We start from the raw sequence: 12868 nt of genomic DNA, 5'->3' as shown, positions 1-12868 counted from the left end.
CACACGCACACACACAAGTTTTCAGGATTGAACGATACAAAAGAAACACAAAAATCATTCTTCGACCAATGTAATTCATCCAAATAAGAACACAGCGCCGACGTATCACCACGATGTGAGAGCCTTTCCCTTGTGTGTGTTTCAATATTTTAAAATGGCTTGCCACAACTTTGTGTCATGTCAGCATGGTACATGTTCCCAACATCTTTACTACTGTTTGGCCTTTACAGTTTACATTTATTTTTTTTAAACAAACGTATTCGCTACAACATGGTACTTACAATTTATACTGTGACAAACTCCATTCCTTGGGATAAGCGCAACATGTTGTGCTTCTTGGCAGTGAGCGTGTGGTTAAATAACCCACAAATCAAAGCACCTCGTTTTCATATCTTGAATGAATCTCACCGTCTGCATGGACTGGAAAGGTGCAGCGTTGACGTTTATTCCACCGGTACCAAGGGGCTTCACCGCCGATGGCGAGAACACGTGAGACTGGGTGGCGACTGGGTCACTGGCTAGCGTGATTGGTGCCTATACCAGCACACAAGGAGTCAACATGTGATGGATGTGCAATGTCCAACACACAACTACACCCCCTCTGTTGCACAACCAAATATAGCAGAAGAGCAGACTTCCAAAGCCAAGCTATCTACACTCATTTTAAAATCAAATTCCAATGACTGCATTTCTAAAAACTAAAATTTGTGAAGGCGGCCATATCTTGCCATTGTGGGTTGCTGATTGGGTGCGAAATATCACATGCTTTGCACAGCCAATCATGCGGCCACCAAATGAAATCATGGCTGCCTCCACAAATGTAATGCTTTATTTTTTTTAATTAAGAGGTGAAATTTTTGACAATGAACAGAGCAATTCTCAGTTTTTGCCATTTGCTCAAGTTTATATCAGAGATGTGTGAATGAAGTCCCCTCATATCCCCCAAAATAGAAATTGTCAAAAATGGAAAATAAATAAAAACATGCAGAAGTGTTCACCTGTACAATGTTGTGAGGTGCCTGTGACACATCCTTCGGGCTGGGTGCTGATTGGTAGTGTGGTTGCGGTGCTACGTAGACGTCGTTTGCTGTTGTAGGATCGAGTGACGGCTGACACAAGACATAAATAAAGAGCAAGACCAAAATATCAGTAGTAGAATAAAATGCATTCTCATCGTTAATGTTCCTTAAAATGCACAAGGCAAGCTGATGAGTCCAAGAAAAGGAAAGCATTAGGTGAAGCCTTTTTTTGTATAGCATTGACAAAATGCTATGAAGTTACACATAAATAAATAATTACCAAAAAACAAATTTTTTGAATGTCCACCGAATTTCTTATTCAGAAAAGCAAAGGCAATTGAATTAACCCAAAAACTTTAACCACCATTCTGTTCGTTGCCTCTGTTTTCTTCAGAAAGCCACAGTTCAAAACTCACCTGGTTTGCTGGTTGCTGGGGAATGTCAGGTTGCCTCCCACGAGTCTCTGTTGGAGAATGAAGATCTGGTGTTACAACAAAATTTTTAAAATTAAAATGCAAGCAAGTGAAACAAAATAAAACCAGAAAGACTTTGGCGTCACGTCGACCGATATGCCTCCGCCCACATCATCAGGATACATACTTGTACCAAGTTTGATTTAAATCCCATCAGTTGTTCTAAAGTATCACATTTGTACCTGACATGACATAATCTTGATGCCAAAATCCAATCAGTTCATCTTTGTGTATATATATATATATATATATATATATATATATATATATATATATATATATATATATATATATATATGGTGGCATATATATATATATGATTATACCAGGTTTAAACAAGCTTTGGACAAGCCGATTAAGATATTGGTTCAGGTCCGGATGCAGATCCTGCCCATCAGTAAAATAAAAAAAATAAAAAATAAAAAACGTAGACCGTTTAACGTAGATTTAAACGGAGGCGCGGAGATATGTGGTCCAACAAGTGCTGTTCTAGTTTTATATAAATAGGAAGAAAGCAAGTTTGGAGGCATCAACTTTAATTTTGCTTCAAATCACAAACCAATAACAAACAAATTTCAATCCATTAAAAAATATATTTACAAACTATGCCAATGAAATAAAATTTTTGATGCAAAATATTGATTTCATGATGCGAGGCAGGCAAATGAAAAAAAATCCGTGAAAACAAAAGGGATGGGGATGGTCCAACATCAAACAACTTCAAATATAAACTCAGGTGGTACTCCACCGTTCTCAATTCTGATTATTTATATTTATAAATCAACTGTCATGTCACCTAATGGCGGTTTACAAAAGTCTATCTTGTGTGTTTCTTCACTGACCCTTACTCAGCATAACAGTCTAACTTGCCTGCCTCGAGACGGTATGGAAGCAGGAAGGCAATTGCAGACTCAGAAGTAAGAATAGGAGAATTAATGAATGAAGAAACAAATGGCAGAGTTGCAGGTGCGCATGCTCTCGCTCTCACTGGTCTTCATCCTCGGTGCTGGCGTTTTGAACTGCGGTGGACAGGCCAGAAAATCGCGAGACCAGTGGAGCACAAACACTGGGATATTGACGCCCTCGACCGCCTGATGTTGTGCCGCCAGCGACATCCGCAGTGGGCTGGTGAAAGTCCTCGTTTGTTTCCCCTTCGTCTGTAAGAGTCCGGTTTCTGTGGCGCCTCGGTGGGTATGATTATTTACTTCTTCAATTCTGTACAAGTTTGTATAATCCCCTCTTCCTGTGCGTGTCTGTCATGTTACTGGGTTTGTCCCGTTCCTCATGTCCTGTCCACCTCTTCTCCCCATATCTCTAATTTTATTTTAAATAAACCTTTACAAGGGTAAGATGCGTTTCACGGTATTTTGCGTCGCGCACGTGTTCTGCCACCGAATTAGGTTTAATTGGGAATAACCTGGGGAAATTGCAAGGTAAATCCGAGTGCTGGGGAATTCTTATTTAAACAGAGTTTGGTTTACCACCCTTTCGGCTGTTCGCGGGATCAAGGATCCCAGTGCTGAGGCATATCGTATTTGCGAGCCTCCGACGCGACAGCATACAGAAAATAAACTTTAAAATACAACCAAAAAGTACAAAAGTATTCTTATGTCGGTGGGCTAGTGACAGATATAGATTCAGGTAGATCGGTGTAGGTATCATGCTCCGGTTGTCGTGATGGGGAACCCCACATGTAATAAGTTCTGTTTAGGCGGTTTGTTCGGATTAAGAGTATATTTGTGGTCATACAAGGATAGCTTTGTGATAAGTAGAATAGGGATTAAGCTAATTCCCCGGTGTGTCAAACCTGTGATCATCCATGTTTCCCGTATGGCAACGCACCATAGACATGAGTTAGGCCCATTAGTTACACCACACAAACACTACTCAAATCTCCCCTCTGCCACAATAACAATAAAACTTACCAGAAGAACAGGCAGGAAGTGGCCACGCAGTACGCCGGCATGGTGAGGAAACATCAAGTAAGCCAGGCAATAAACACCACCAAAAGGGAGACGAGGCAGGGGCAAGAAGCTAGCCACCGATTGGTGGAAGGAAGGTGAAGGACGCGACAGACTGGTTAGCCACCGACCGATGGCATGAGAAGAAGGGCGCCAAGCACTCGGCCAATGGGAAGGGACGGACGCGATAAGAACATTCAAGAGGGCAAGAAGCGATGCACTGATTGGCAGGGAGAGACAGGTGACGTCACGAGACGGCCGATAAAACGACTAGCAAGCCAGCATTTTGCCATTCTTGTTCTGGTTTATCTCGTTGTTGGACTGCCTCTTGGTCTGGAGCCTGCCTGCGAGTGTGTGTGTGGACGATCTGCATTCTGGACCTCGGCGCAAGTGGTTTCATGCCGGCCTCGTCTCCTCGTTCCCCTGTTTGTTTGGCATCGGAGATTGAAACAGCCGACGGGAGAGGCGGCGCGTGGACGAGAGTACAAAACCAATAAATTCCACATTCCTGCAGCACCTTCAGTCGCACATCAGACATGGACGTTCGTGAAGGACTTCCATAAAAAACGTACTCGGTCGCAAACAAACGGGTACGTTCACGTATAGAAACATCGATCGTGGGTCCGTGGCGAATCTGCACATGGCGATCCACGAAGTTCACGTTCAGAAAGTAGAAAGAATCACGGCATGTCATCATTCGCTTGAACTCGATCTCTTTTTCATTCCAAACAACATATCTCCAATCACAAATTAATCACAAAATAAACTTTTAACAACATTGTTAAAGTTTCCTTCATTGTAAAAACAACCAAGTCAACAGATAAAAGGATTTTGAGCCGATAGGTGTTACGGCCTCGGCAAGATCAATGGTGACAGCGATCTGTTGGCTTTTCCCCCGCCCAAATAGCTATGTGGAATTCTCTCATGTAGAGATTAAACCCACATCGTTTGAACTTTGGCCAAGGTCATTATTTACTTTTAATGATGTTTATATACGAATCAAAAAGAAGACAATTGGTTTTGGGTCGTCCTTTCCGCATATCTTGTGGGATTGTGAGTTGGAGAGATGGCCGTGATGGCGGGGAGAGGGTTGGCATTCTCTCAAGCAGGGATTCAACCCATGTCCTTATAAAAGGTCTTTGTTCGAGGTCACCGAGTCCGATCGGTGCAGCCGTTTGTGCGGCACCCGGGAAAATAACGTTATGCGGGAGTCCAAACCAGAAAATGCTGGAGGCCAAAGCTGAAATTGGAAAAACAATATAGCCTATTTTACTCCAGGAGATCCCAGGATTACCCACCCAAAACGATTACCCACCGTTGCGATCGGTTCAGCCGTTTTTGCGGTACCTTCGAACGGATGGACAGACGGACGGACAGACAGACAGACGGACGGACATTTGGTGAATTCTAGTAAGATAATTAATGGACATAGTCACTCTGTGCAGACAGACAGACAAACACCCAAATGCAATGCCCTCTCCTCTGGCAAGGGTAATGATGTTATTTGTAGGAGAATGAGAACTTCCATCATCAATGCAAGAGAGATCACTTTTTTCTTTTTCAGTGCCATTACCAACCATCACTGCTCATCAAAGTAATCGGCAAGCAAGCCATGCCCTTCCTCCTCTCTGAAATTGGATTGCACATTACAACTTAAGACTTCTTTCAGAGCCGGGATGGCATCGTTGACCACCACAGTTGTGATCCTAAAATCTGCACCACAACCACATTCATTGTAGCAATCGGCAAAATCTATTCGTGAATGTTGATGTAATACTTCAAAACGGGTCAGTACAGTTTTAACAACTGTGGTTACCACTTGATTAATATAGTTACAGTTTTGGAAATGCACCTGGGGAAGAGCATTCATGTATGCATGATTCCCCAGAATGAGTTATTTAATTTGTTTATATGGTAGGAAGACCTTGGCCCTTTGTCCAGGGGATTAAGGGGGAGGGGAGGGGGCGCGTTTTGAGGTTAGTCTGTATTCTGAGTGTGATGCCTCCCCATTTATTCATTTTTTTATATACACAAGGTCTAGGCTGGTGGACGAGCTAGGACACAACATAGCAAAGGGAACAGCAGGAGAAAAGGGAAGTGCTAACAGCAGGAAGAAGACAGACCACCGACTTGTCGACAATGGCGAAGCGATAGGCCCATAGACTCAGCTTCATTGTGAGATATTCCAACGATTTTGAAAAGCTTGGTTTCCACAGCCTCAAGCTGAGCAAGATGTGAGGCAGGGGAGCCACAACCCAGAGGGGAAAGCAGTTCTCCATCAAGCGGCGGATGAAAGCTTTGTAGATGGATATTTCATGTGTGCCAAGGAAGGACTTTGCATGACTGAGGATGCCCAGTCTGTGTCTCGCTTTGGAAGCCAACTTTGAAATGCAGGTTGCCAAAGAGAGATCATGGCTGATAGTGAGACCCGAGAGTTTGAGTGAATGAACCTCTTCAAGAGGGTGGTTGAGAAAATATACGGGAGGACTTGCTGCTGTTCTTTTGGAGAGAGAGCGTGCGCGATTTTTCACGATTGAAAGACATATTCCATGTGTTTGACCAGATAGTGATTTTGGCAAGGTCTGAAGAGAGGCAGGAGGTATGGCAGAGAGAGGAGTTTAAAGAGAAAAAGAGGATTTTCCAGTCAGAGAGGTCATTGATGAAGATGAGGAATAACATGGACTGAGAACACTGCGCCTTGGGCTACTCCAGCCTTGACAGGGAGAGAAGAGAGTTTTGTTGAGAGCCACACGATGGCTACAAGAGTGAAGGAAGTCAGTAATCAAAGGGTGGAGTTGGCCTTGGATTCCATAGGGAGACATAGATTCCATGACCTTACTGATGATTGGAAATAAGCGAATTGGTCTGTAGTTGAGGGGATCAGTTTCTGCACCTTTTTTGATGGTCTCGATGATGTTGACTGATTTCCAAGCAGATAGAAGATGACCTGAGATAGATGACAGGGTGAAAACGGCAGAGAGAGGAAGTGGAAGAGCAGCAGAGCAGTTTTTTTAAGACGCGCGAGCTGATGCCGTCCAGTCCAATTGCAGTCAGAGTCAAGGGACACCAGAAAGTTTCCACCTTCTCAGGTGCAAAGTACAGAATCCAGCAGCAGTTGTGTATGTCTAGGAAGGGTACAAAGAGAGGGGTTAGGCACATAAGATTTTGAAGCAAACATAGAATTGAGGCATTTGGCCTTCTCACGAGCTTAGTCAGCTGTGGTGCTGTTTGAGGTGAGGGAACAGATTCCAGAAGGGGAGCACATTCCAGATAGAAGGGGAGCACATTCCAGATAGAAAGGGAGCATATTCCATAGAAAGACTTGGCAAGACGCCACCAGGTTTTAAAGCTTTTTAAAGCTTTAAAAGCTCTTAGCTCTTTCACGACCTTAGGTCTAAGGTCTAAAACCTTAGAGGTTTTAAAGGTCTTAGCTCTTTCACGAGCCTCGATTCTGTATACAAAAAAAAAAAAAAAAAAGGGACGAGTTTGAAAGTTCATTCTTGAGATTGGACAGATGTTTTCTGGCAAACACACATGCAGTATAAAGGAACATTTGCACACTTGAAGGAGTGGCAAAATCATGGATGAACGCCTGGTCATTCCAGTGTTTGCACGTGGCGAAAAAAACCCACTGATGTTAGTGCAAGGGAGGGAGCGGGGATGCTCCCTCACTGCTGGGCATACGAGGGGAAGGACGGGTATGCGTCAAGAAGAAAACTGTCTGCTTGAGGGATCACCTGCCGGGACAAAATGTGCTCGGGTCCAGGACAAAATGGCATTGGGTCCAGAGCAAAGCGAGGGGGAAAGCGTGGTGAGGGCATGGTGACGCCGAGGTCCCCAGTGCACCACACGGTTGCACCTATACCCATGCTATCTTTTTCTTGCTTTCTCAAAAAACCCGCTAACCGTCTACTTTTGACGCATAAAGGAACTCAGCATTCCTAGGAGAGTTATCAATGATTACCCTCTGCCCCCACTTGGGCGAGGCATTGTTCACCTCACACCCTTCATCTAAGCCTACGCTATCACAACGTAGCACTCAGACACTCCACACCCATCCTCTCCATCCTTTACCTCTATCCCTCCCCCACATATTTGGGATCGTTCTGCTCCTTCTCCTTCTCATCTCCTTCATTCCCAGAATGAATGATGGTAGTGTTTGTTTGTTTTTGTGTTTGTGCGTGTGCGTGTGCGTGTGCGTGTGCGTGTGCGTGTGTGTGTGTGTGTGTGTGTGTGTGTGTGTGTAAGTCTTTTAAGGGGGGAATAAGTTTTAGAGGTAAGTCTGTCTTCTGCCTGCTTGCTTGTAAATACGTGCTTTGACGATTGCCTAATTGTGAAATAAAGTGTTTGCTGTAAATGCACGCTTATATTTTGTCACGTTTCAGACCTGTTTGTTTGTGTCCTTTCTTTCATTGATCTGATGTAGTGTGTACGTAATAAATAGACCGGAGTTCTGCCTCACTGTTTCGCTTTGATAGAGTTTAGCTAACATTCAGCCACGGTTCGCGTGGCCGTAGTAGTTGGAATACGAATGAATGTTGAGGGAGTGGACCCTAGCTCAGGTAGTTGTACCAACGAGCAGGTAACGCGATTGTGGATGAAAGGACCCTGCTCGGTGTAATTACTTTTGCCAGCATCTGTGCTTGGTTGACAACCCTCCGGTCAGTGGAGTTATCCATGGCCTGGGGACCTCAGAGTCTGTAGTAGTGGCGAGTCTGAGTACCTGCCTCGCGAGCCCGGCGCGTGTGCCAATCCTGTAATAATATTCATGAAACTGCCTTAATGGGATTGCCTCATGATTTCAGCTATCCAGCGATTATACGATACATGGTCAAACAGCTAATTGTAACAAAATGGGTGTGATAATTTCCTTGTTCCCTTAAAAGGCAGACATTTCTCCGTTATGCCGCAAATCCCATTCAGACGCCCCGCCCTTACACCCTATGCAAATCAAGCTAAAAGCAATGTTTATGAAGATGTACAGCATTAAAACTTGCAGCTAAAAGAGAAAAGTTTCTCCAATCAAAACTGCATAACACCTGAAATTGACCATCTTGTGACCACAAGTCACATTTTTTGCCTGCAATATAAAATACTCCGTGCAACCTCCGACTCATTTTGTGGTGGCAGGCCACAATTCTCTGCTGGCAAGGTACTGTAAACTATATATCCTCCCCCCTCCTTTCTGCACTCAAATCTCATCCTCAAATGCCATACCCAAGACTCACCACATTTCAACCAAACAGAAAAAACAAATCTTTAAATAAACGCAACACACATACCAATGGTAGGTGTGATTGATGTACTTTCCAAGAGATCAACAGGTGACATTTGCCGTGCTGCAATGGTCGCCGAATCCAACGATGAATCATACTCTAGCATCGATTCCTGATTCATTGGAAAACAATAAAAATCATATTCCACCAATGCATACAACAATCAAGTAATAGTACATACAATGGTGCCATTAGTATACTATTACTACTACTATTACTACTATTATTACTATTATTACTACTATCATTACTACTACTACTACTACTACTATTACTACCACTACTATTATTATTATTATTATGACTACTACCACTATTATTACTACTACTACTACTACTACTACTACTACTACTACTACTACTACTACCACCACTACTACTACTACTACTACCACGACTACTACCACTATTACTACTATTACCACTATTACTAACAAATAACTACTACTACTATTACTACTATTACTACTACTACTACTACTACTACCACTACTACTACTACTACCACTACTACCACTACTATTACTACCACTACTACTACTACCACTATTACTATTACTACTACTATTACTACTACTACTATTAGTACTATTCGTACTATTACTACAACTACTATTATTATTACTACTACTACCACTATTACTACTACTACTATTACTACCACTACTATTACTACCACTACTATTACTACCACTACTATTACTACTACTACCACTACTATTACTATTATTACTACTGCTATTACTACTACTGCTATTACTACTACTACTACTACTATTACTACTACTACTACTACTACTACTACTATTACTACTTTCACTACTACTACTACTACTACTACTATTACTACTACTACTACTACTACTACTATTACTACTACTACTACTATTACTACTATTACCACTACTACTTCTTATTCTTCTTCTTCTTCTTCCCATTTTGCTGTGGGATCAGCAAGGGAATAATTTCTGCACCAACACTTTCGTAAACCAGCTGGTCAAGTACGTCGCTAAACTAAAGGTGGCAAGAATTTGCAATTTGGCCAGCGTGCCGACGATAAATCGCCTACTCTACGTGAAGGGCACCATGGGATCTTCAATGAGCACAAACTAATGCAAGCATAGGGAACATACAGTTCAACATCCATCAGCTGGACGCGACACAAAATGATGCTTTACACCAAAGACAGTGCACACACCAGGATGGCAGCTTATAGCTTTGCAGAGATTAGAACCCAGACTAGACAGCTCAGTGATGAGGGTGCAGACCTCCAGACTATCCCATCAGACTCTTTCATTAACTTCAGTGAATGTCAATTTAACCAATGCAAAAAAAAACCTCTCCAATGCAAGGCTGGAAAATAATTTCACAAATTAATGCACCTTTCACTGCCTTGCACCTTAGATCAACCACACAACATTTTTTATTTAACCACATTTCCACAACCATTATCTTTTGGTGATATGATTCTCTGTATATTTCAAGATGAAACAATTAGAGAGCAAATATTTAAACCTCAAATCTGCATGTATTCATACTAGGCCTGGGCGATAATGGAAAAACCCATAACAAGATTGATTCACGATAATATAACGTAGTTAGCGCCTTGAGAACCATGCAGCATACAATAACAATCTCAACAAGAAAGAGCAATCAGAGATTGCAGACTCTCGCCAGGACGTGTTTTTAGTGGTTTTAAAGGCTTTTGTGTTCAAACAAATATGGTGGCCGAACCACGTGACCGATGAAATCATCATTTTTTTTTTCCCCACCAATTTATCCATAGATGACACTCAAAAAATTTCATCTTGATCGGATGAAGTTTTATTCTTGTCGAATTATGACGTCATAATGGAGGAGCCTATTACATCATCATTAACATATTTTATTTCCCATGGAGAATGATTTACAATGAGCCATGTCTCGTCTTTTTCTATGCAGCACTTTCAGAGATACATAGGTGCAATTTTTGGGGGTTTTCCAAGATGGCGCCCATACCACGTGACCTATGATGTCATGTGCGGACAAACAGACAAACAAACGGACTCAAATGCAATGCCCTCTCCTCTGGCAAGGGTAATAAGAACAAATTGAATAGCCATAGACTTACGTTGTGTCCGTACTCCATTTATAAAGATAGTCGAGATTTTTAGCTAGAAAAACGCATATGTTCACATTCTCTGGGAGCAGGCAGGCTCGTTTGGCATTAACAATGTGGCCTGCAGAACTTGAGGCCCTCTCTAATGAGACAGGTGGCAGGAATGCATAAGTACTTTTGTGCCATCTTGGAGAGAAGTGGAAGCTGTTTACGGTCGTTCTTCCACAAAAGAAGAGGTTTCTGCTCGGGATCTCCATCGATACATTGGTACTTCTGGATTTCTTTGGGATCTGCCTGCTGAGGATTTATCAACTGAACTGAGATGTACTACGGGATATGTCCTCGAAAATTGACATGAGACCACCCTGCTAATGCTGCTTTTGTGGAGGCTCTTGGTCTATGGTCTGCCTAGAGTGGGCACAAGTTCCTTGACTTGCTCTTCTACAGCAGAAAAAAAAAATTTCCTGTCTGGCTCGGGTAAGAAAGACAATGCCTTGAAATAGTCAGGTTCCTTGTGTAATTCCGCCGGAATTTCTTGGAGAGTAGCAAACCTATAGATTTTTGAGAAGTTTAGGATCTATTTAAATTTAAAAAATGATGTTTCAGATTTTTTTCAATCTGTTGGTTGCCATGGAAACAGCAGATTTGGGGTGAAAATCACTTTTTTCTAAATTTAAAGAATTCTTAAACAATACAAGATAACCAACTGATGATGGATTACACTTAAATAGCTAACAATGGATTTTATAAGATAATGAAATGTTGCCTTTTAACTGTTGGCTGCCATGGTAACAGTAGTTTTGGGGTAAAAACGCTTTTGGGGTAAAAATCTGAAACATGGATTTTCTGTTTTGAGCTAATGAATTTTTATTATATTTGCAGGACCAACGACAGGATGGATGAGGTACCACTGAGTGGCGCGGATCCCTGCCAGGTGAAAGAATCAACGAACTGGTCAAAATGCGTTCTGTGCCAAGATGATTCTTCCCAGAAAGGAGCCTTGGTGTTGCAACCAAAAGTCGAGTCATTCCGCCGTTTGATAGAGACAATACAGGAGCGATCCACTTTACAGGACGCTGATTATGTACAGATTCATAAACGACTAGACGGGACGTCAGCTGAACTGTTGCAAATGAAGAATGCTGTCTGGCACCGAAAAAGCTATTCTAACTTAACTAACAAGGATCAAATTCATTGGGCCAGGGTTCGTTATGATCAGGCACTTTCATCAGGATCGCATATCGACAAAGGGCCAGGTCGCAAGAGAAAAAGGTCCGATGTATGTGTGGAGTCATCAAGCTCCTCCACACCATTCACTCGGTCTTCCACAGAACCCTATGACAAGGCTTTGTGTTTCTTTTGCCAGAGGAACGATGGTAAACCTATTTACGTTGTTCGGAGTGACAGTGCGGGCAAATCTCTGAAAGACGCTGTTGAGGTTGCTCAGAACCCTGTGTTTATGACTCGATTGAACACTGCTATAGCACCAACTGATGCACATGCAATAGACGTTATGTACCACAGATCTTGCTGGACGAAAAATGTCTTCCATGTCCTACGAGATCACGATGCCAAAGGAGGGAAGGAAAGAGCATCAATGACACAAGTTGCGAGTTTAATTGAACTGATCAACTTGGTAGACATCCTAACCAAGCAGCAAACTCAACTATGTATGGAGGAAATCGAGACAACTTATGTTAACCTTCTAGGTGGTATAGATGCCTTAGTACATCACGTGCCCACAATCAGCAGGAAATGGCTGAAGGATAGAATCTTACAGGCATTACCAAATTTGAGGTCAGTGCTCCCAAAGAACAGACGGAAGTCTGCTTTTCTATATTCACTGGAGACATGCGAGGAGGATATGGTCAATGCTAGCATTACAAATGACGATACCATGGACCATATGGATGCCATATACAAAGCAGCTTTGCTGGTTCGCAAGAGTATCGAGAATTTCTCAAGCAAAGATCAGCAGGATGAATATATACGAGTTTCTAGCAGTGAACAGGACGTTCCCAGCGAGCTTAGGTCAGTGGTA

At 42.5% G+C, this 12868-nt stretch overlaps 1 protein-coding gene across 22 annotated transcripts in view; it reads right to left on the bottom strand.

Moving 5' to 3' along the window:
- Window positions 1-12868, bottom strand: part of CAPRIN1 (cell cycle associated protein 1) — a 273536-nt gene that overhangs the window by 24913 nt on the left and 235755 nt on the right. For all 22 annotated transcript variants that reach the window (XM_068103406.2, XM_078783857.1, XM_078783858.1 and 19 more), the window contains 4 exons: window positions 8736-8841; window positions 1436-1482; window positions 999-1109; window positions 409-534 (listed from right to left, as the gene is read on the bottom strand). In XM_068103406.2, coding sequence (XP_067959507.2) covers window positions 409-534; window positions 999-1109; window positions 1436-1482; window positions 8736-8841 — 390 coding nt within the window. The remainder of the gene's footprint in view (window positions 1-408; window positions 535-998; window positions 1110-1435; window positions 1483-8735; window positions 8842-12868) is intronic.

Source organism: Myxine glutinosa, chromosome 8 (genome assembly GCF_964187855.1).
Source record: "Myxine glutinosa chromosome 8, kmMyxGlut1.1, whole genome shotgun sequence".
NCBI lineage: Eukaryota > Metazoa > Chordata > Myxini > Myxiniformes > Myxinidae > Myxine > Myxine glutinosa.
The sequence above is the reverse complement of the archived record's forward strand: the minus strand, read 5'-3'. Positions and strand labels throughout refer to the sequence as shown.